Below are 24,890 nucleotides of genomic sequence, written 5' to 3' on the forward strand. Positions count from 1 at the left end.
TATGAGCAGTGCTAACAAATATATACGATGCGTTTAATACTGTATATATCGGGTAGGCCTACTTTCATCCGTATGTGCGGTGTTTTCAATTTAATATACGGTCCTTTCAGATGTATGTGCGATGATTTCATTTGACTGTGCGGTATATATAATTTTTATTATTTTACCTGTGTCCGTTTCAACTGTATATGCTTTTAAAATTATAGCATTTCAGTTTTATATAAATATTTCAATACGGGTTTAGTGAGCTACTGTTGACATATTTCGATAAGCCGGTTACCTTTTTTTAAATTCCTGGTTTGTGATTGACAGTAACACGCACACTTCATTATAGTTAACGCATGAAGCAAGATTTGTTTCCTAATACTTTGTATATTCAACAAACAAAGAAGGTCTAAACACATATTGTATGGTGGCATATTGTACTTCTGGATGCATGCAATCTTGTACATCAAATGAGATACAAAGTCAAATTGAAAAGTGATCATGTTGGAATGTATTTATGCAGTAAAGACGGAGATAAAAACACTTAGTTAAAACTATAATTGTAAATGCACTTATTTCATGGGTTAACATTATCTTTCATTCGTATACAATTTATTTCATACTGGCATTTGTGGCGTTAGGCCACATTTTGTAGATCTTGTGCTCGCCTGTTAAAGTACATTTTAATAAAATAAATACACTCTGGAAGTGTTATTTTCCGCTTTATTTGCTTGTTTCTTTGCAGAAACAGTTCGTGTTTGTGTATTCAAGTATAAGTGATGCCACAGAATTATATAATACTATTAACTAATCATGTAAAGGCGTTATGGAATATAGGTCAATATAACCTACAAAATATATCAAAACATCATGTACATCTATATATTTTATTTCAAAGTTTTGTTCTTGAAAACTATACACGTATGCGAACATTTAAATAACTGTTCAACTAAAACAGTAGCGAAAGTCGCCACAAATGGAATAATACAATTGTTCAAAGTTGCTTCGGTAGTTTCCCTGAGTATGTAAGTAGTTACATTCTTTATTACATGTTTTTCAGTGAATTATCGAAGTATTAGAGTGAAAAATATCTGATATTTTCACTGTAGATCTAGTCAAAACAAGAAATAAAACGAAACCTTGTTTGTTTTACATGTAAGATCAAAATATCTTTCTCTCATGAACACTATATCTTACATTTTTACTTGTAGTTATGCCACTCTTGTAAATATTGCATCTGGTGTTCACTCGTGAAAGGTATTTCAATCTTGCACTGAAACAAACAAATATCCTTTCTTTAATAATTGTACCTGTGTATATTTTTGCAAACAGGTTGTGATTGCATGACCACTCTTTTCTTATATGGGATTTGTACAGAAAGTTGTAGGAAGGATTTAATGTTTTTCTTGAAAACAGTACTGTAATTTTAAAGTTGTTCTTCTTTCAGAATATCATCGACATCTGTTTGTTTTTCTGTTTGAGGAGCAGTCTCTGGTTGTGTAAGCTGATGCATGTTTTCACCTTTCACCTCTACCGCTATTTGCTCAGTGTTTGGCGAAAGCTCAAGGTCAAACTCCAAGTCTTGCAATACTGCCATCACCTTTTGTACCTAGAGAATATGAAGTGTATTTTCTGCCTAAATACAAACATTTTAGAAAGGAATAAATTGCACAGTGGATGCAATAGACTGAATGTACAAACAATCTTATTTTAGATAAATCTGGAAATCTGAATGACAAGTACAGACGAATAGCTTTGGAATTGCCAGAGTTATGATAAACGAATTAGCTTCAAAATGTCATTATTATGATCAAAATTCAATTGCAAATTGCAGTTATTGATATTCTAGAAACGTCTGAAAGAAAACTGAAAATTTGTAATTAAATAACAATTTATAACGCCATTCCCACAACTTAAAGCACATTACTACAGCTAATACAGAAGTCACAGATTGATGATATTATGTTTGTCAGGAATGTTCACTCAGTGATTTCCAAGTAATTTCATGTAAACTTGATATAAGCCTACCATCCATAAATTGTGATAGTGTATTATTTCAACATACCCAAACATAAAATTTTGCCGCAGCGACGCTGACCCGTTTTACTTGTTCAAAGCTGTATTCAGACAGTAAGGTCAGGATCTTTCGTCTTGTATTTTTGGAAGGGAACATTTCTACGATAAGATACATTTTACGAATGATTGGACCTTCGCCCTGCCTGCCATTGTCTGACTTCAATTGATGTACAATGTATTCCCAGCTCTGAAACATAAACCGAATATTAGAATTACTTTATTCTTTACGTTTTACAATTCATTTTTATTTATTTTATTTGGTTTAATGTCGCCCCGACACAATTATAGGTCATATGGCGACTTTCCATCCAGCTTTGATGGTGGAGGAAGACCCCAGGTGCCCCTCCGTACAATATTTCCTCATGAGCGAGCACCTGAGCAGAACCATCGACCTTCCGTAAGCCAGCTAGATGGCTTCCTCTTGCTTTATACAAAAAAAAATTAATTTAGTATGTTACTTTTGTAAGAGAGCCCGAAAGGTCTTTCTGATGATGCTCTGTCATTAATTAAATATTTCTTGAATAAAAAAATCTTTTTTGTCAAAAGAGGCAAAGCTGGCGATTTTATAAATATTACAGAAGATGTCCTTATATTTATATTTTTGGTATGGAGTTAAATGATATCTTTATATTAATAGCGAATGCAACATTCTACACTTCTTGAATGGATTGCCTGCCAATAGCCAAAAACCATTCAATAACTGTTTTATAAGATGTCATCATAAAGGACACCTGCAGTAAGTAATATCATTATGCTGATGACAACATTTGCTTTTTTCCGGTTCCTGTCCTGTGAATGTAAAACATAAAAAGCAGAGTATGTCACTAAACACTTGTCCTCCAATAATCACGGGAAAGCAAATCCTGAAAGTTGTTGGGCAATATCTTATGGAATGCAAACACATGAGCTTGATCTCACTTTTATTTAAGTTACTTGGAATGAAAATGAGCCGCACCATGAGAAAACCAGCATAGTGCATTTGCGACCAGCATGAATCCAGGCCAGCCTGCGCATCCGCGCAGTCTGGTCAGGATCCATGCTGTTCACTAACAGTTTCTCTAACTGTAATAGGCTTTAAAAGCAAACAGCATGGATCCTGACCAGACTGCGCGTATGCGCGGGCTGGTCTGGATCCATGCTGGTCGCAAATGCACTATGCTGGTTTTCTCATGGCGCGGCTCAATTGTTATGATAAAGATAGATAAATTGCTGTCATTTTCGATTACATGCTAAATTGTAATTCCCATAGTTCAAATGATGAATGCGAAATCGAATGTTATGAAAAATATGCAAACATTTAGGTAGGCATACAATTTAAAATTCGTTTAACATTTCAGTTATTGTCCTTCAGCATGGCAGTTCATAAAGTACGAAATCATTTTTGATTAAACTTATTTTGCTGATCCCTTTATCTAGGTTTATTATTAAAATGATGGCTGAACACCACTAAATCCGACTGTTTTTTAATTCATATAAAATCCATTTAATAACGCTTTTCTGACATTTTCTAGCATATCAGATTTTCAGAGACTTATATTCCCATAAAAAACTAGATCGCTACTTTAGAAAAGCAAAAAGAAAAGGGGGTGTTAACTTTTATATAAGAAAACTACAGTTCGTTAAATACAACCCGCTGAATTTACTATTTTTAGCTTCTTTCATTTTCTCTTTTCGAGACATTAAATTCTTACGCCGCAATATTTACCTGGCATGCGATAGGAACATGCCGATTTCGATAGAATGCAAAGTGATACATACTGAAACACGGTATGGTAAAAGTAAGTACGTTGCTGTTGAGATAAGGTACTAGGAAAGGAAAAAAGATTAGCACTATTTATATTTGGACTACTTGTGACCAGCGGAGGCTTACACTGTATAGGGTAGTGATCAGCCATAAGCAGGTATTAAATTAATTGGCTACAAGTTGAACAGGGGTGTAGATGAAACGCTCAAATACATTACTATTGCCTTTAGAAATTAACTCTTACAAATTATTGACATTATTTACTTCAATGTATTTGTCGGGTTCTTCCAGCAGTAAATATAGTGCCCCCATTGTAAGATGCACTTCTGGTGGTGGATCCACTAAATGTATCAGGTCTGCCGCAGCACGCCTAAGTTCTGGGATGTACTTCGGAAACTCTAACAGCTTCTTTAGCTGTTCTCTCAAGGTAAACAAACGTCTGGAATTAAGATTAAGTTTAAATGCCAGTTGCTTTGTCTTTGATTACAAGAATAAGTGAAAAAGTTCTTTTAATTGTCAAAAGTTAATATACTTTGTAAATATGCATAACTTTGTCATATTTTACAGACTTAAGCTATTCAAGTCTGCTTTTACTTGCAGTAATTAACTCTCTTCTGCACATATATCTCTATTATTGATATAATACTATTTATGTTGTGAAATCTATTGATATGCGTACATTTTTTAAATATTACTGACAAAAGCATTATGTGACCTTGAGAAATGCCACGTTAACAGGAGCAAAGTAAATCAAATTAAACCTTATTTCTGTAGCTAGTGCACCCTTGTGTTTATACTTGGAGATTTTCAAAAGTTCCTCGTTTATAACACGAAAGTTCCGCCGATGAATCGCATCAAACACAGCTATATGAAAATATATTTGCCATTAAGTTTGAAACAGAATAAATGTGTACAAACTAACCGAGATAATGACATATGGTATAGAATAACACGGAAAGCAGGCTTGTTATGTTAAATGAAAATACTTTGATGGAAGTCTACATAAGCTACATGTCCACATGTGCTTTATGGTAAAATGTTTTAAAGGCTCATTAAATGAAATAGATTCGAAGAAACGTGATATAGGATTATTGACATCATATTTGTCTCTTTTCATGTTTATATTAACTCTAATTAAGACGCTTTTGTTAAAAGCTAACAGTACACACAAAATACCTTTTCTGTAGGTGAGATATTCGGCTTTTGTTTGTGCAGCGGCTATTTCGTCATCATTTGGGTCTATTTTCACTCTAATACATTTGTCCACAGCATTTCGTATGGCGTTGCTGCTCTTTCCTTGGATCACGCGCTGAAGTTCGTTGCGCGCTATTTTCTGATGAACGTTCTGTATATTGAGAGTTATTCCTTTTTTAATATCCAAGAAACTGTTAACCTTACTTAGCTTTTTGGCTCGAGTTTTAATAAAGAAATATCATTGAAATGACTGAACATTTTTTATGACAACTCATTCATTTTAAAATGAAAAACAAATATCAGGATGACAACTTTAAAAGGAATCCGTGCAGATAATAAAATCTTATCAGCTATCAAAACGGTAATTTTAATGAGACAATTGCGATCCTAACACTGGATAATTTGATGTAACTAATGTCATGCCCCTTATCAAAACATTTAATACAGCTTGATTTTAACGAAAAAGAAGAGGTAGTTAAAGGTATCCAATGACCGTCATTCACTTTAGGTACTTAACTCAAATGTAGAAAATAGTCTTAAAATTCATTAAGTTTTACAAAATATATAATTAGCTGTCTGTGTAGAGCTTATCCATAAAACATGTCATGCAGCAACGGTCGAGTTTTAAAAAAAAAAACGTCTAGATTTTAGCGGCTGTACACATTTATACTTTGTTCAGGTATACCGTTACATGTATACGGTCTGTACTATTTTTTAATTGATACATATTATTGTTAATATACATAAATTGTTTATTTCATATTTACATAAACTATATATTTTAACTGTTCATGTTTTCAGATACGAAATTTGGGTTTAGTATACATTTAATTCAAGTCTTTTCAGAAGCAAGTAAAAAGTTAGATCAGTTCTTAGAACAGATCTTCTTAAATGAAAAAAAAACATATCCCCATACGTACCTCTCTGTGCGTATCATCTACAGTACGAAGGAGATATACACAAACTATGACTTCGTTACTCAGTATCTTTGTTATTCCATCCGCACCCGTACTATGTGACGCAGCTTTTATAACTAAAGCGAACTCTCCTTCATGTGGAAGATTAACGGTTATCGTAAGCTGTTTCTTTTCATCTTCTCGAATGCACTCTGCACAGAAAGTATAGTCAGGGTTATTTTCAGGATGAACATCTGCTTTCTTTCTTCTCTTTTTGGTTTTGTCTACAAGTTGCCCATTTTCATTTAGTGGAGAAGCAAGTTCTTTTGCTAGGTCGGGATGATAACCATGGACTTCCACCGTATAGTCTAAATTTCGTGACTTTTTTGCGTGGAGATTGAAGATGAAATACCTCGGTTTATATGTCGGTAGTTGTATAGTTGAGGTGAAGTCTTGGGCAGGAGGCGGTGGTTGCTCATAAACCTTCACTATGCCGGTTGGTTTAGATGGTAAAACAAGACCGTACTCTTCGCAGACTGGCCCTGGACCCCACATCAATTTGTCGGGATAGTACGGCAGATACCGGAATTTTGAGAGTCTATTTTCACACACTAACTTAAAATAACACAGTTTCATAGAATGGGACTTATTGTAGCCACCGTGAATCTCCAACTTGAACACACCTTCAACTGGAAAACGAATTTCGAAGTAGAACATTTCATTATGTCTACAATGTAATACTTGTCTTCTAAGATTCGGAATAAGAATTTCTGATTTAGCGTACGGAGTACTTAATAAATGCAATTCAAATGTTAAAACAAGTCTGTGAGCATTATTATAATCAGTAGCAATCCATATTTTACATTTTCCATCTTTCGAATACAAGACAAAGCTCGGCGTAGTAACTAATCTAAGCCCTAGTCTGAAAAATGCAGGAAAAATGAACGGCAGAGAAAGGAAGCCTTCTCTAGATTCAACTGTCAATTCTTGACTTAAAAGCTGCCATCTTGCATCGTTTGGATAATTAGAATGAATAAACACCTCAGGGGCTGGCATGAAATAATCTTCATTAATAAAACTTTTAATGATTTCTTTGACAGTTTTCACAACTTCAGATCTAGTTTTTCCTTTGCTCTCTTTTTCTTTATTGATCCAATCCTCTACACCTGTGCTTGATGCTTCAATGCCCTGCAATCATCAAGATAGAAAAAATGCAGTGTAATAATAATCAAAGAGCAAATCATCTACAAAATGATCCTTTGGAAGCATAGAAATCAACCAAGTAAATTGTATAGTTGGTTCGATTGTGTCAGTTAATGTGAGGTAATGATATTTCATTACCCTTTGTAATTACATAACACATGTTACTAGGTATTTGATACTGCTATCCTTGCGACAAGTTGGCAAGTGAAAATTCGTTTTGCGCACATCTGAAAGATGTAAAATATAACCAGTGTCCAAGTAGTTTGAAAAATGGTTTTGTTCAGTCATCCTACATAATTGCACCAAAAATAACTCTGATTAAATTCTATATATAGTTCGACAAAACACACACTTCTACCATCTACAGTAAAATCGTTATCTGAAACTGCTGGCTTCATGTAGTGACAAAGTTTTAAATGTTTTAATACAGAATTAAAATTCTACATGATACTGTATTTTGATCTTGATGTGAAACACTTATTACGAAATAGCGTTTAAGATCATTTTAATCACAACCATACTTTCTACAAAACAAATAAAGTGGTCATGTTATTTAACATGATATAGTATTCTTACTAAAAAACAAAATATCATATAATTCTAATATGCTACGAAATATGATTCCATGTATAAATAATATTTTGAAATCGTTCAGGTTTGGTAAAATCAACAACACTGAAAAATGAGAGTGTAATTATAATATGTTCGCTGGTTTCCAGTTAACTCCTGCGATTCTGTGCTTTGCAGTACATTCGAAGTGATTAAATAAAAACACCGGCATTCTTGCTATAGTCTGTGATTGACACAATGTGACACTATTTTACAACACAAAGACATTAAACCCACTCATTCACCAAAGTCTTTGCAGACAGTTTGTTTGTTTTGTGTTTAGCGCCGTTTATAACAGTATTTCAGTTTTGTTACGGCGGGCAGTTAACCTAGCCAGTGTTCTTTGATTCTGTACCAGTACTAACCTGTTCTCTGCAACTAACTGAATCAGAGGTTGAAGACGAATGATTTCACAATGTCTTTAATCAATCGTTACGGAGAAAATACACCTCGCCCGGGCATCAAACTCACGAACCTGCGATCCGTAAATTTACGACCTCCCTTTTGAGCTATTTGGTTGGAGTCTTTGCAGACAAAAGACTGCAAAATGTTATAAGGGCTCTTATTAATGGATCGAGTTTCTGGATCATTATGAACCAAAATAGACGGTCTTAGGAGTGAATAGCGGGTTGCCATTTTGAATGCTACCGTTTGAATATAGAAGACAGAAGTCCGTTCTAAGTGTTTATACCAAAGTGGATTGATTTAAAGGTGTTTAAGGACGCTCGCTACAGTTTCGTATTTTTTTTTTCTCAATAATAGATTTTGATGAAATGTTTTGTACTAAAAGATCATGTTATGACGTATTGAAAAATGAAATAAAAATACTAGGTCACCAGCATTGTTTCAATTAAATTTGCCCCTAGATATGGTGCTATTTTAACATTTTTCAAAATTTCTATAATCCTAAAATATATTTTAGTAAAGTACAATAATCAGCAAAAATTTGATATCTAAGCATTTTTATAACGGAAAACAATATATCTATTTGAAACATGCTCAAAGAAATCAAAAGAAAATGGTTTTGCAAAGAAAGGAATACTTGTTCAGCAGACCCAAGGGCTATTTTTTGCATATTTTTGTCAGTTTTAAGTTGGTACTTCTGCTATTTTATCGGGTTTCACATAATAGAATTTAATCAAACTCTTCACATACCTTTGGTTATGTCTACTAAATCTAAAACAAAAAAAATTGATAGGTCACCATATTAGATTTCCATTAAATCAAATTACAACGAGGTGGGGTGTGGCGGGCATCTATACAACGCAGGTTGGTACGAAATATTCTTTCAGTGTTTGAGCAAATGACTTAGAGATATATAAAATTATCAAACGGCAGATTTCTTAATAAGCGGATTTTAAGGTGTTTCTGAAGCATTTTGATGTCATAGAACGATGAAAGTTTCCGCCTTTCTCCGAACAAAACCTATGTTATACTTTAACGTTTACCCAGGTCATTATGATATCTAGCATTCCATCTTTCATGTATATTCGTATATTCAGTTTATACATGAAATACCTTGACCCGATCAAATGGGCATTGGTCAAACATATATTTAGAAAGAAGCTAATAATAACTATGTCCTCATGTCTAGACAGTCAAAGGTCACATAGTTGTTATAAAACCCAAAGCCCACGGTACTGTGGCGCGCACTGTTAGATAGATACTTGTAGAGTATACACATTATTTTCCAGCCACCAATTCTGCGTCAGGGTGTGCTGTATTGAAAGACATTTTGGGATTATATTACTATTAACTGTTTTATCTATTTTGACTTGTATATACGTTAATACAGAGAGAGGCTCGCGTGTGAATATTTCTGCATATTCTAGTTAACAATTAATACATTATATAAAGCCGACAGTGTGTTTGTTTATTTTCCATCTCTTCTCGTTTCACATACATATGAGCTCTTGATTACCCACCAAAGACACAACGCGAAGGAACAATATTCTATACGATCACGTAACACCAGCCGTAGGGTAACAAGACTCGTTTTGGTGGCCGTGACCAGGATTACGTAATCATTACAAGAACTGTGATGGACACAAAATTACGTAATTAACAAACAGTTTCATTAGTGTCAGTGATCCGGAGAAATATTGGACTAATTGCGGACCATCTTCGCGTAAGTTAGATTTTTTATTTGCTTGAATTTCTAGAATGGCGCAAGCTAACCAACAAGCACCGTTACAACAGGGTCTAAACGGGATAGAAAATGAAATGCAAACTCTTAATATGATGGGGGCACGGGAATAGATAGCATCATATCACCTTATGAGGGTGACCCTTCTAAATTCAGGCAGTGGATGAAGGAAATGGACAAGTATGCCATACTGTCTCCGCAAATCAAGTAAGAAGAAAAATGATTGCTTACCAGAGCAGTAAGGGTGCTGTTTCAGATTTTATTCAAAGGTATCTAGAAACAAACCCTACACATACTTGGGATCAATTAAGAACTGAACTCAGAAATAGATTCAGTGAAATCACTGACCCTCAACACGCAATACGCCTGTTGCGTGATGTGCGGCAAGGCAAACATGAAAATGTTACGGTCTATGCCGAATCCCTATTAGCCCTGGCAAAGGAGGCTTTCACAGGTCAACCAGGTGGTTTAGCAGCGGTAGAAACGCAGCTAATAGGTTTCTTCATTGATGGCCTCGCCCATGACTATCTAAAATTCAAGGTCATGCGCGAAAACCCCCAAACGTTACAGGCAGCCGTACAGTCGGCAAATCAAGAACAAAATTTAAGGAAGAGGTTCTCACTCAGATCTGGGAGAGATTATGGTCACTTTGATAGGCGACCCTCACAAACAGCTCAAAGGCATGAGGAGCCTATGGAAATAGATCATGTACGCCCCACCCGTAGATGTCAGCTATGCAACCGAAAAGGTCACACGGCGAGATATTGTCGTGTACAAAGAGCCCCACCTAATACTGTTAATGCAGTACAATACAGGCAAAGGTTAAACAGAAATGCCGACATTGAGTGCTGGCACTGTGGTCAGAAAGGACATATTCGTATAAGGTGCCCTCAGTTACAAAACACAAATAGACACGCACGACAAAACACACAGCAGCCAAAATACTCACAAAATACACAACAAGCAACCTCACATTTAAACTAGCACGCTCCTCACGCTTTGAAGCCGGCTTGGGGAGCTCTAGACAACATAAGCAACATAATTCAAAAATTACATATCAAGTTAATATAGCAGGCAATCCAAATTCATGTTTAGTTAAGATAGGCAAAAATAAATACAGAGCTCTAGTAGATAGCGGAAGTGAGGTAACACTTATTCTTAAACGAGTTTACGACTCGCTACCTTTTGAAACAAAATTATCTAAAAAGATCAATATTAATTTGCAGTCAGTCAATGGAGGTCAATTAAAAGTTTTAGGTCAAGTTAATATTCCATTTTACATTGGCGGAACAAAATTAAATCACAATTTCTATGTAGTATCTGATATGACCAAAAAATGTTATTTTAGGAAAAGATTGGATGTTTAAATTTGGCGTCCGTATTTACTGCGACTTACACCGTCTCCGTATAGGTAAAACTTATGTGCCTTTAGAATCTGACATACATATTCATTCGATTGCTAGGTTGCACAAAAAGGTTATATAAAGCCACAAACTGCATACCAATGTATAGGTAAACTTAAGAAAGATCCTAATTTTCCCCCGGCAACATACGAAATTTCACCAGTAACAGAAGGTTTCATAAGCACTGAACCGGGACTTTTGGTAACTACCTGTGTGGTTAATGTCCGTAAAGATAGGAAATTCCCGCTTGTAATTGTAAACAGCACAAACAAGACGATTTGCCTGAAGAAAAATTGTATTGTCGCAAAAGCTGAGAAAGTTAATGAGGTGGATATAATTACATTTGAAAATCAGCAAAATCAATCTTGTGAACCTGACAAAACAAAGTTTATGTCTGAATTCGCTCCGGGCGATATCAACTGTCCAGGTAAATATGCAAAATTGATTGAACCGTTGATAAAACAAAACACTGATTTATTCGCAAAGAGCGATATGGATTTAGGCCAGACTGATTCGGTTACGATGAAAATAGACACTGGTGATGCTAGCCCTATAAAAGCGAAGTCATACTTTACTCCTTTGAAAAATAGACCCATTATTGAAAAAGCAGTTAAGGATATGTTGAAGGCAGGTATTATTGAACGCTCTCGTTCACCTTGGTCTTCAGGAGTCGTTCTAGTCAATAAGAAAGATAATACTAAGCGATTCTGCGTGGACTACCGCCCCTTGAATTTTGTCTCCAAGAGAAACTCGTGGCCCCTCCCTAGAATAGATGAAATGCTAGCACGACTCGGGAACGGAAAATTCTTTACGACACTGGACTTGAAAAGTGGTTACTGGCAGGTCATGATGGATCCTAAGGATAAAGAAAAGACAGCAATTTCAAACGCCCTTAGGCCTATTTGCCTTCCGTAAAATGCCCTTCGGCCTTTGTAATGCCCCCGGGGTGTTCCAAGAGCTTATGTCAATAGTTCTGCAAGACTGCGAAACATTCGCAATGGCCTATTTAGACGACATAATTATTGTGTCTCCTACACTTGAATCTCATTTAGAACACATAAGCACTGTATTTAATCGCTTAAGGCAGCACAACCTTAAACTTAAGCTAAGCAAGTGCAGCTTTATGCAACCAGAAACAAACTATTTAGGCTTTGTTGTCAGTGAAAAGGTATAAAACCTGATCCTGAAAAAGTAAAAGTAATACGCAACTTGCCCACACCGGCTTGTGTGCGTGAAGTGAGATCATTCATCGGGATGATAGGTTACTACAGAAGAATGATCCCTGCATTTTCACGCATGGCTGAACCCCTAATTGCACTCACACGCAAATACGCCAGATTTAATTGGACCCCAGAATGTCAACAAAGTTTTCAAGCACTAAAAGATGACCTTACTGCTATTCCACATCTTGCTTACCCTGATGTTACGAAAGGTTACGTAATATATACCGATGCGTCGGATACCAGTATCGGGCAGTCTGGTGCAAACTTGTGACCCAGAAGACAGCATTCTGCCAAATGTGCCTTGCGAAAGGCCAATACACTTTTTGTCTCACAAATTAAGCCGCTCTCAGCAGCGATACTCCACGATAGAGAAGGAGGCCCTGGCATTGAAAATTGGGCTTGAATCTTTTGATGGTACATTAGAAACGCTCCAGTGATTTGCCGGACAGACCATAAACCACTAGTCCATCTACTTAGCTCACCAATGACCAATAAGAAAGTTCAAATGTGGGCGTTAGCTATTTCAGGCTATGATGTGAAAATTGAATACATCAGTGGGCGTGAAAACACATGTGCTGACATGCTATCCCGCATGCCACACCCTCCTCTCAGTCCTGAGGAAGAGGCGGCAATTGACCGCTATGTTGACATTAACGATAATACATTCCAGGTCAATGTTATTAACACCAACTTGATCAATCCAAAGGAATTTGTAAGTTATGTCCCAAATCAGCCCGAGGATGTTGCAAAACCAATTTTAGACCAAACAGACATAGACTTGTCGAAAGAGCAATTAAAGGACGAATCGTTCAATCAGATAAGAAAGCATTACGAGTTCATGACCCAGCCAAAGCTATGAACAAATACGTAGTTTTGGATGATATCTTGTATTATATCTCTGACCCAGACGGTGAACCCGTCCTCAGGCTATGTGTCCCATCCCACCTGCGAACCGCAGTACTTAAACAATATCACGAGCTAGGTCATCAGGGTGCGGACAAGTGTTACGACGCTATCAAGCGGAAATATTTCTGGTCCAATTTGTACAAACATGTACTTGAATATGTTTCAAAGTGTGTAGTCTGTCAAATGAGATCGCAAAGCACACAAAAACCTCCGCTACAGGACACAGAAATACCTAAGTACCCCTATTCTAAAGTCAGTGTAGACATAACCGGCCCACTACCTCAGACGTTGGCTGGAAACAAATATATACTAGCCTTTGTTGATTGGCTTACAGGCTACGCCGAAGTGTTCCCAATTAAGAATAAGACTGCGGAAACAGTCGCCCAAATAATTATTGAGGAGATTTTCCCGCGATACGGGACAATGAAAACACTTCTTAGTGATAACGGAGGAGAATTTGTAAATGAGGTAATGGATTACGTAACTAAGGAATTAAACATACCAAAAATTGAAACAAGTTTTTATTCTCCAAATGCTAATGGTAAGGTTGAAAGATTCAACAGAAGTCTAAAAGATATTCTGTCTAAAACAACAGAACCACAAAACTGGGATGTAGGTCTGCAAGCTGCTGTAGCAAGCTATCGCTTCAGCCCTTGCGAAACTACAGGTTTTTCCCGTTCTTTCTTATGTATGGTCGTGACCCTCAGTTACCTCTTGACAACTTACTCCGCCCGCGCAGGCGATACATGGGTGAACAAGAACATAAAATTGCCCTTGAGCAACAACACAAAGCATTCAGAGTTACTTATCAAAACATGAAAAAGGCTAAACGGAAGCAGGCAGAATATGCAAACCGTAATGCCACAGAGGTTACCTTAGATGTAGGCCAGGCAGTATTTCTAAAGAATAATGCCAGGAAAAGCAAACTTGATCATAGGTACACACCATATTATCGCATTGTTGAGAAAAAGACCCTGCTCACTTTTGTACTAAGGCATGTACTTGATGGTACCACCGTCCATGCTCATGCTCGAAACATAAAAGCGGCCAATATAGATGAATGGGAAGCACCTAAGGTCAATATTGATAAAAGAACTAGGAAATCAACGTACGCAGTACCCCCCTCAGACTCTGAATCCAACGCAGATAGCGACAATTCTATGTCAGACTCACAAACAGTCCCCAAAAAGGTGACAAATAGGTTACGTCGCGAAAGAACTGATTCGTCTGCTAGCTCTGATAGCGACCCACCACTAGCAAAATTCAAAGGAAACTACGTAGAAAAAGAGTACGGAACAGTTATCGTCCTCTGATAGCACTGATAGTGAATCCGAGCTAACTAAGCTCAAGAAACAAGTGCAATCTAAACGCAGTAAATCAATAACTAATGTCCCGACCGATACACCATACTCTTCAGAAAATGAAAACTCTACAAGCGAATCTCCCATGGAGGTTAACATGTTAAATGATCCGGAAATTAAACCTTCACTGCCGCAGTGTAAAACTACTGCTGAAATAGGACAGGTAAAATCGCCTGGAGGTGACATTAAGACAGCTTGTTCAAATTGCACGAACCAGTCGTCCGACGTAAATGACAAAAATGCTCAGGTCAAGACCATACTTGACGCTCTAGCTAAAATGTTGTAGAAAGGCTTCAGTTTATTTTGTATATATTTATGATTTCATTTTGCATTTGACTCACAGGTCAAAGTAAGACAATGGCGTTTATATACATAAGAGTATATAGCCACAATTATTGTAATTTTAGTGGTCAATTTCGACTGCAATGTATAAACTTTATACAGTATTGTAATGACATTATTTACGAATATACTGCCTTAGGCGAATTAACTTGTGAAGACGGCCGCGGATTGTCATTGATATCTTGACTAAAAATCAACATAGACCAGTTTATGTTAAATTCACTGTATAATGATGTCCTTGTGAAACCAATAGTTGACAAAACAATTCGTTTGTCGTTTCAGGTCATCATTATGATTATTCAGATATATATTGCACTTTTGCTTGTCGTATTTCCCGAAGCCAATACTATCACGTTAAGAGATAACGTGGTGTTTATGAAAAGTAATCAGGTTACTGTCACCCGTAGTGCATGGAAATTAGCACTCACCCTAGACTTAGATCCCTATGACCAATTTATCACTAACATTTCTGAAGATGCTGATAAGATCGAAAGAACTATTAGGCAAACCATATTAAAATATGACGCTATTAAAACAAATCCGAACTTCGTGCTTACACTAAAAAGTTTAGAACAGGAACTGAGTCGACTTAAGTACACTCATTTAAAATTGCGCTCTAAATTCAATAACAACAAATTCATTAGGAATAAGCGATCATTGCTTCCATTTATTGGCTCCTTATTTCACGGATTATTTGGCGTGAGCACGGATGATCAAATAAATGCTGTTAGGCGAAATGTTGCAAAACTGGCAGGAACTCAGGAAACAATTCTGCATGTACTCGATGAAAGTTTAACAGTACTCAATGTTACGAAACAAGGTGTGTCTGAAAATCGTGAAACAATTAATCAAATCCTTACATCCCTGGAACAGTTACACACATATTTGTCTAATTTCGAAGAAAATATTCACAAAGAATTAGTTAAATTCACAGAATTTGTACAAACATACCTTCAACTATCAAACCTGATTCAAAACTTCAAGGAACTAATTTCACGTGGCCTTAGCTTGTATGAACACCTTGAAATACAGTTAGATGCCGTTGCCCTGTCTCATCTCGCACCAGCAATTATTGAGCCAGTTTCTCTCGCATCAATACTATCTGAAATTCGATCTAATTTACCGCCAATGTTACAACTACCGTATGATGAAAACACTCAACTGTGGTCGTATTACCAAAATATGCTCTGTACTGGAATGTTAGTGGCCAACAAAATAATTATTATTTTGCATGTCCCTGTACTTGAACAGTATGAGCGGTTTAACATATATAAAGTGATAAACATGCCCATCGCAATACAAAGTAACAGCTGTCAAGCACCAAACACACAAACACTACTTGCAAAATACCAACTTGAGGGCACAGGAATTGCATTTAATACAGATATGACACGATATGCCGTGCTGACTAACAGTGAACTGGCCAGCTGCTCAAATAAGGCCCTAGGTTATTGCGAGGTAAAGTCCGCCCTGTACTCCATACAAATGTCAAAACAATGTATGGTTCATTTATATTTACAAAATCGTAAGGAGATAAATACTTATTGCAACAGGATAGTCATGCCAAATGTTCGCCTACCACTTGCGACGCAAATAACCCCAGGTATTTGGTTATTTATCACTGACCATGCAGTAAGGTTATCTCTCACTTGTCAAGATGTTAGAGGAGTAACTTCGAGTCCATTGATTCTATCACCGCCTGCGGGCATCACTAAGTTACAACGAGGTTGTATAGCGAAAGGTGATTACCTTACTTTAACGGCTCACTCTAGCTTTGACCTTCACCGACAAATAACAGACGAAACAGTTCGTCTTATAACCTCAAGTTTTAATATCAGTACAGAGATCCTGTGGGGTGATTTTGTAACAAAATTACCAAACTTTACAAAACAGGAACTACCTGAACACCTTAAGAGTCTACCAGAGATTCCAATGCCCTCTTTTATAAATGAATTAGCAAATTTAAGACAGGTCGAAATGCCTGAAGAGGGAGGATTACCTTTCTGGGTTTATGTTGCAATAATCTTAGTAGTGCTTTTAATTTTGGGGATCATTATGTTCATATGTTGCAAATTTGTTAACCTTAAGGTACTTAAGGGTTGGCTTCGCCGAAATTCTGGAAGTAAAGGCAATAATAAATCTGACTACATGGTTGCTTGGAAGAAAGCGGATGCTGCCGACCCCTCGGCTAAGGAAAATATCCTGATCTACAATCCAAAGTCGATTGAGGCTTCCGCTCCAACAGTTGGAAATGATTACGTCAAATTGTACCCAGACGTAGAAGAGAAATAATGTCGACATGAATTTATATGACTGATATTTTCTGTACATAGTGATATTTGAGTTACAATTGTGGATTACGTATATTCTATATGAACTTCTGTTACTATATGATTTGAACTTTTAACAAGCGGAATGCTTGTACATAATGCAATGGACATGACATGTAAATAATTTTAGTCAACGACGATGCCTCATTAGTGATGGACACTCTCTCGCAGTTTATCTGTATTTTCATCTAAGTGCGTTTTCTTCCTCCAGTTAACATTTACGACGTCTAAAAGTACGATACATTAGTTATCTGGAATGTGGACAGTACTTGTACATTATAGTTACAAATGCAGCAACAGGACTTTAGCTATGCAACGATAACATCTCCAAGCACAACCAAATTACTATTGAACTTTGGTTCAACTTTTATATGGTTTCTCCATGCAAACATATGTTATAACGGCACGTTATAACACCATATTGGTTTATCTACACGTTATTACTAAGGCCATGAGTATCGTAAACCCTGTGACGGATGTATCAGGCAGATATATGGCAGGGTCGACAGAATGTAAGCCCTTAGTCTTGGTCAAGTTCGAGCTCCAACTACTCACCACTACCAAGAAGACCGATGGACACAGATGAAGAAAAATAACTCGCGTGGATTGTATTTTTATTTAAATACTCTCTCATTTTTGTTGTTAGGTTACCTTAATATTTTTATTAGCTAAGTTAATCAAGCATATTTCAGAACTGATAATTAACCCCCGGCAAAACTTTGTCGTATTGTCAATATTCGCATATTCGCTTACCTGTAATTTACCTTATGTGCACTCAGCATAAAATTTATAGTGGACAAATACTTATTTAATTGTTTAAGGCATTTGTTTTCCGCTTAATTATTTGTTGCTCTTATTCTAGCATTTAAATTTTTGATCCGATTTTTGATTGTTTTTGCATTTAAGTTAAAAGCATTAAATCAATTAAATATGATTTAATCCTTTTTTCTAGAAAGGGGCGAATGTTATACTTTAACGTTTACCCAGGTCATTATGATATCTAGCATTCCATCTTTCATGTATATTCGTATATTCAGTTTATACATGAAATACCTTGACCCGATCAAATGGGCATTGGTCAAACATATATTTAGAAAGAAGCTAATAATAACTATGTCCTCATGTCTAGGCAGTCAAAGGTCACATAGTTGTTATAAAACCCAAAGCCCACGGTACTGTGGCGCGCACTGTTAGATAGATACTTGTAGAGTATACACATTATTTTCCAGCCACCAATTCTGCGTCAGGGTGTGCTGTATTGAAAGACATTTTGGGATTATATTACTATTAACTGTTTTATCTATTTTGACTTGTATATACGTTAATACAGAGAGAGGCTCGCGTGTGAATATTTCTGCATATTCTAGTTAACAATTAATACATTATATAAAGCCGACAGTGTGTTTGTTTATTTTCCATCTCTTCTCGTTTCACATACATATGAGCTCTTGATTACCCACCAAAGACACAACGCGAAGGAACAATATTCTATACGATCACGTAACACCAGCCGTAGGGTAACACCTATAGTTTACGAATACGGATGTACGGTATGAGTACGGTACGTGATTAGAAACAGCTGTGACACAATGCAGAGTTGGAGCGCCGGTATAAATTACAGACTCCAGTATATGTCGGATTGAAGCAATTTGAACTAAAAGTACTTTAAATGTATATATTTTGTAACCATGGTGATACTTACTCTAAACTTAAGTCAGTATATTATACATATTATAAATTAAATGCATGCGAACATAGAATAATTTGCGAATTTTTGCCGTACGCGACATTAGAATCACTTCCGGGCAATGAGCTACATTGATTAGAAACACAACCAAATTGGCACGGTGTTGGGGTAAATATCGACCCGTCCGGAAAAACTGTAGCGAGTGTCTTTAAATGAGGTGATATAATGCATTTGCACCTACCTTACACATCCAGAGTGGATGTACAATTTGCCAGTCTCCTTCTACATGGACTGCAGTCCATTGGTCAGGTTTCAGTTCGATATCGTCATTTAAAGGTTCTAGTTCACCGGGCTTTGAAAATCCGTCAAGAATCACGCACTGAAGGCCAGCCGCACTGAAAATGGTAATGATCTACTTTTAACGGACCTCCGTGACTGAGTGGTTAAGGTTGTGAAATCACATGTCTACCACTACTGAAGTGTCGAAAATAAGGTCTGGTATGGCAGAATTATTTAAAGTGATAAAGTTACCTAGCTGGATTGCAGCAGGGCTGTAGTTTTACTCGTGTATCATGTCTTTTTCCAATTTATTCTAAATTGTGTCCACGTGGCATCAAACAAACGAAGAAACCCCAACTTTTATAGTGTTATATTACTACGGTTATGCTTCATAAACATAATGTAAAGGTTAACACCGGCAACTTCCGAACAAAACCAAAACGTATTTCCAATGGTACACCAAGTTTAATCTAAGCTATGTACATCCAAAGCTGAAGTCTTAGTATCGCATCATTCCCTCTCCCACATCAGCCACCGTTACCTCATCCCCAAAGAATTTGAATTTACTATTTCATGACACTCGCTCCCACACAGACATTACCCGCCCGTATCTATTTAGTTGAAACTTTCAAAAATATTTTCTTGTCAGAAAACACAGGCGCTATTTCAGAATAGTTTCAGAGATATTGGCCCTTGAGTGAACCTCTAACAGCACTGTGTATGCAAGCCGTGAAACTCTTAGAGTGACCTAGGACCATCACGACCTCTGTTTCTTTAACGAAGTGTTTTCTACACTATTATCCTATGTCGGGATAGAAAAAAAGTAATAATATCATACCGGCATAGAACGGCATAAGCCTCTGCATGAGTTATTCTCTCTGTAGCCACAAGTTGTAACAGCCCTTTCGGTGTTGAAGTTTCACCTTTTACGAATAAAGACTTGCCCTTGTTCTGGTACGCTAACCATATAATTATTGCTCGTGCTGTCATTAAGTCTGAATATTGGTGAAATCGGATTGGTTGTTTGAGGTAATCTATCAAAGCTGCAAATGTAAGTGTATGCTGCTTTCCAGCCTGTAATAAGGAACCCAAAAATTCATACTAAATATCACAGAAATGATAAACAAAATAAGAGGGTGAATGATATTCCGTAAGAAGGTAATTGTAAATAGTATTAATTGCTGCAACAATTACCAATTATCTACGTAAAGCAAATTAACATTTTACTGGTTCCTCTTCAGGGTGTACAGTACTCCTACTAAGCATCCTTGATGAAACTGGATGTGAACTATTTTCAAAATAGCTATTTTAGGTAGATCTGCACATTTGGGCCATATTTGTCCTACAATGTAAAATATGATCAAACTGTGATTTTTCAAAACTTCAGCATATATAAACAGCATAAACAATTCGGTAAGTAAAAGAGATAGGGTCAATATATATTTTTTGTTTGAATGGTCTGAAAAATAACGACCTCGCAAAAGTTTTTATAACGGGCGTCAATGGGAAAATCCCAGTTTTGGTAAAATTTTCGTAAATAGAATTTATTTTTTCTACTATATAGATTTTAACGAAACTTCTCTCATTCGTATATTAACGTATGACCTATACTATGGTGAAATTAAATGTTTAGAAAGAAGGTCACTCTCCTGAGTCTAGGCTTTATTCTACGTTAACCGAATAAATGACGTTACGCTATTACTTCCGATTCAAACATGCAGAACTACAGTAATTAAAGGTATGTATTTAGCTGTGGAAAAAAAAAACACAGATATGATAAAATTGGATATACTATTACTGGTTGATCGTAATAGGTGTGAAAGCCAGTGTAAATTCAAAAGAATACATGCTTATTTTGAAACTGAATTAACGTATCATAACTGAGACGAAATAAACACATTTGCCTTAATAATGAACTAAGATGTTATTTTGTTTAAAATTACGTTATATGTTTATATCTGTTCAATGGAAATGTAGTGTTTGTAACGTAAATGTTTACGTAACATTAAAAAATTGTCTGAACCGATTTAAGAATGAACTAGATAAGCAATGATTGCAAGAAAAACAGCATACCTTTATTGCATGTTCATCTATTGTTATAAACGACAGTTCCCCATGCCCTGCATGTGTACGTGGGCGACGAATTGCACTATGCAGCGACACTGCCCCTGCAGAAACACTGGAGCTGCTACGTTTCATTATAACACTCCTTATACGTTCCTGATGAACGAAGGATATAGGACGCCCAGATGGAGTCACTACAGGACGGTTAGTCAGAGGGCCTGACATCAATGAGGCTGCAGTTAGCACAGATCTTGGTGTTTTAGGTGCCCTTGTGTCCCATATCGAAGCTGTAAATAAGCAGTTCTTGTCTGTTAAGTGCAGCAAACTCGTGTAGCCAACACAAACTAAATATTGATGTAATGTACTATTTATGTTTCAGTCGTTATATTTCCTACAGGATATAAACATGTAGGCCTACTTACTAGTACAGATCATGAATGAAATATCCGGTACAAGCATTTGAAGATGAAAAAAAGTTTGACGAATGTGTTTTAACTGCCGCCTTCAATCAGCTGTTGTCAATGCTTTTCACATTCAGCAGGTGATTTTAGATACACCTATGATATTGTCTTAAATACTTATTATTTATTTCATTTTCTAAAGAAATACAAACCTTGAATATAAATCATTTAATTCAATTTGAATGTATATACCACTAGCGACTGAGAACCCTCCTCCTTCGTCTGAGTGACTTTGTTCAGCTTCTATCTTAAACCAATCAAACTCGTCCTCCTCCTCGTCGTCCTGATACCACGGTATTGGAGGCCGAATATCATCAACGTTTAACATCGGAGGTTCCGGGTGACTGTAGCCCGGAATCGTCACTGGTATTTCTATCTATAAGACAATAACTTTGCTTATCGTACAAGGCGTCAATGTTTTGGCCTTTGTTAAAACAAGTGACTACAAGTATAAGACAAGAGCCCGCGAGTTCAGTACCAATCTCCTTTTTCTAAAATACTTACATCTATGTCCTGTGTATGTTATTGTTCATAAAAGTCATCAAGATAAAGCTTCTGGAATCGGAATAGGTTGGATCTTCTGTACATTGCAATATTCCTCAATACCAAAATAATAAGAAACAGTTCTAAAGAAGCCATCGGCATGGCAACCAGTGGTCACTATAAAGTAACTGATATTCACCAAGAATTTTGAAAAAGAATGGAAACTTTATTTACATTTTAGTTGTGGTTAAATACTTCGTACTAAATATTCTAACATCGCTTGATTTTTTATCAGTTAAACATAAAAGGAAGTCATGCATTGCAATTTCTGTGATAAACAACTGTTACAGTCGACGCGGGGACCGCTGATATATATATAACGTTATGACGTCATAAGGCCGCATGATGCTCGTTTCAATACCACTCAGATGAATACATGAAGTTGAGCATAATTTAAAATGACGTTTTAATGAGCATATTAGCATGATAACATGAATTGCAACAGTACCTCCTTGCTATTTACCGTCTGATTTAGCACGGTCCTTCGGTCAGATTCTTGGATATTTGAAAACTCCGGCTAACGCTCTCTTGGTTATATTCTTGCGCGGCTGAACTCTGAACTGTTTTAAGACAATAACAACGCGAAGGCATTGATTATTTTATAAATGATACACTGTAACATAAACTTACGCACTTTTCTTGCTGCATTCTTTGACTAAAACATATTGACATTACAGTAGGCTTTTAATGAAGTTTCATTTACTTTCGTCATACCTAGACAATACGAATTCGTGTTACCTAAGTGGTAAAAATGTTGTCATACATCCATTATGTTCCGCACAAACAAAGGGATTGACGCATACCCTATTGCATCTTGTAACAATATCAATATATTTAGACCTTTGACGAATAATTAAATACACGTGTCTTACCAATGCCTTTGGAGACGCTTTTGGAGAGTCGGCAGATTTGCTACTTTTATTGCCCATGGTTTCTCAATAGCTAATCAGCTTTCCAAAGACATTTTCAGAGTCCATTTTGGTAGTAAGGACACACTTTAATTAATGCCAACAAATATATTTCCAAACTACACATTTATCTTGCATGATGTCACATTCCAAAACACTTATTTGTAAACTTTATTTGGAGTTCTTTTCATTGAGTTTTCAAGATGACAACAAAACATTTCTTTTTCAAAAATAATATTTATCCTGTTAATATAGACATATGCTAAGTCTTTAAATGTTTAATTATTTTATTGTTTCCAAAAAAATCAAATGTCAAATAAAGGTGTACAGTGTTGAAGGGTTTATAAATTTCTTTGTTTATAAAGAATTGGTTTTACGGGTCAATAACTTGACTACGGGTATTTTGAGAGTAAGACAGTTTACTACACTTTTGTTCTGTAAGAAATTTAATCTGATCTTCTAAATTTTTGCCAACTGATATATGGACATATTTTTAAATACGCAAAAACGAAACCTAAAACTCTTGTGAATTTAAGTTGTCACTTAAAAGTAACTCAGTTTAGAATAAAATATAAACTACAATTAAAAAATACGCATGTCTTGTGAATTATTTTTTCGATCTGCTGGTTTACTTTTAACGTTTATTTCAGCAATAGATCTATATATACAATCATGTTGTGAAAAACTAAAGCTAATATATAGGCATAGGCCTCCAGATCGTACGACAACTAAAAAAGAGAAAATATTTAGGTATCAGGAAATTAATGCTGTATTTCTTACGAAAGCTTTTAAACTTAATTTCTAACACTGCGTGTTATGGAAAAACATTTTACTAATTTTTACACTAAAAATTGAAAAGCTGTGAAATACGTATTCCTCCGCGGTGTATTGGTAGACAGCGGGAAATTTTTTCATTGCCGCGCCGTCCGGGTTCGAATCCCGACTCGAGCAACTGTTTTTTCTTGATTTGATACTTTAGAAACAAGAACATAATTATATTCTAATATTCATAATATGACCAAAATTCAATTTTGAAGAAAGCGCATTTTAGCCAAAATCTGGAGGTCAGTGTCTTATATTAGATAGACTGTTTCAGTTCCTGTCAACACAGTGTGCCCAATCACGTGATCGCGCTACGTCATTTTGAGCTCGAAAGTGAAAGTAGAAAGGTAAACAAAAATTATAAATCAGGGCGTAAGTTTTTTATTCAATATATTGTGATTCTATCATACACATGATTCGAAACCTATTTGAAAGTGTTACCCCCGGTACTACGATTTCCCAACCAAAACCTCGTTTCAGTAACGCTATTCCGACCGTTCATTCGATTCATGCGTTTCAGTTGTAAAACTGTTATTAATGCTGTCGGAGGGCACACGAGATACCAAGAACTCGGATTAGGGCACACGAGATACTAAGAACTCGGATTGTGTGACTTTTCATTTTGGGGGTTGTACTGTTCATGCAAATTGCACACGCTTTAATGAATTTGCCATTTTACGTAATTGTTTCATGAATTACTTGATCTAT

At 36.2% G+C, this 24,890-nt stretch overlaps 1 protein-coding gene across 1 annotated transcript; it reads right to left on the reverse strand.

The window, feature by feature from the left end:
• Positions 1 to 737: 737 nt before the first annotated feature.
• On the reverse strand, positions 738 to 23,668 carry LOC123565993 (uncharacterized). Its single transcript, XM_053550255.1, has 11 exons — positions 23,325 to 23,668; positions 22,102 to 22,285; positions 21,458 to 21,735; positions 20,223 to 20,458; positions 19,347 to 19,500; positions 5,920 to 7,083; positions 4,982 to 5,150; positions 4,567 to 4,669; positions 4,070 to 4,244; positions 2,051 to 2,248; positions 738 to 1,594 (listed from the first exon to the last, which is right to left on the reverse strand). The coding sequence occupies exons 1-11, from the start codon at positions 23,379 to 23,381 to the stop codon at positions 1,412 to 1,414; spliced, it is 2,901 nt and encodes a 966-aa protein (XP_053406230.1). The 5' UTR covers positions 23,382 to 23,668; the 3' UTR covers positions 738 to 1,411.
• Between the last annotated feature and the right edge of the window lie 1,222 nt (positions 23,669 to 24,890).

This window comes from Mercenaria mercenaria, chromosome 8 (genome assembly GCF_021730395.1).
Source record: "Mercenaria mercenaria strain notata chromosome 8, MADL_Memer_1, whole genome shotgun sequence".
Lineage (NCBI taxonomy): Eukaryota > Metazoa > Mollusca > Bivalvia > Venerida > Veneridae > Mercenaria > Mercenaria mercenaria.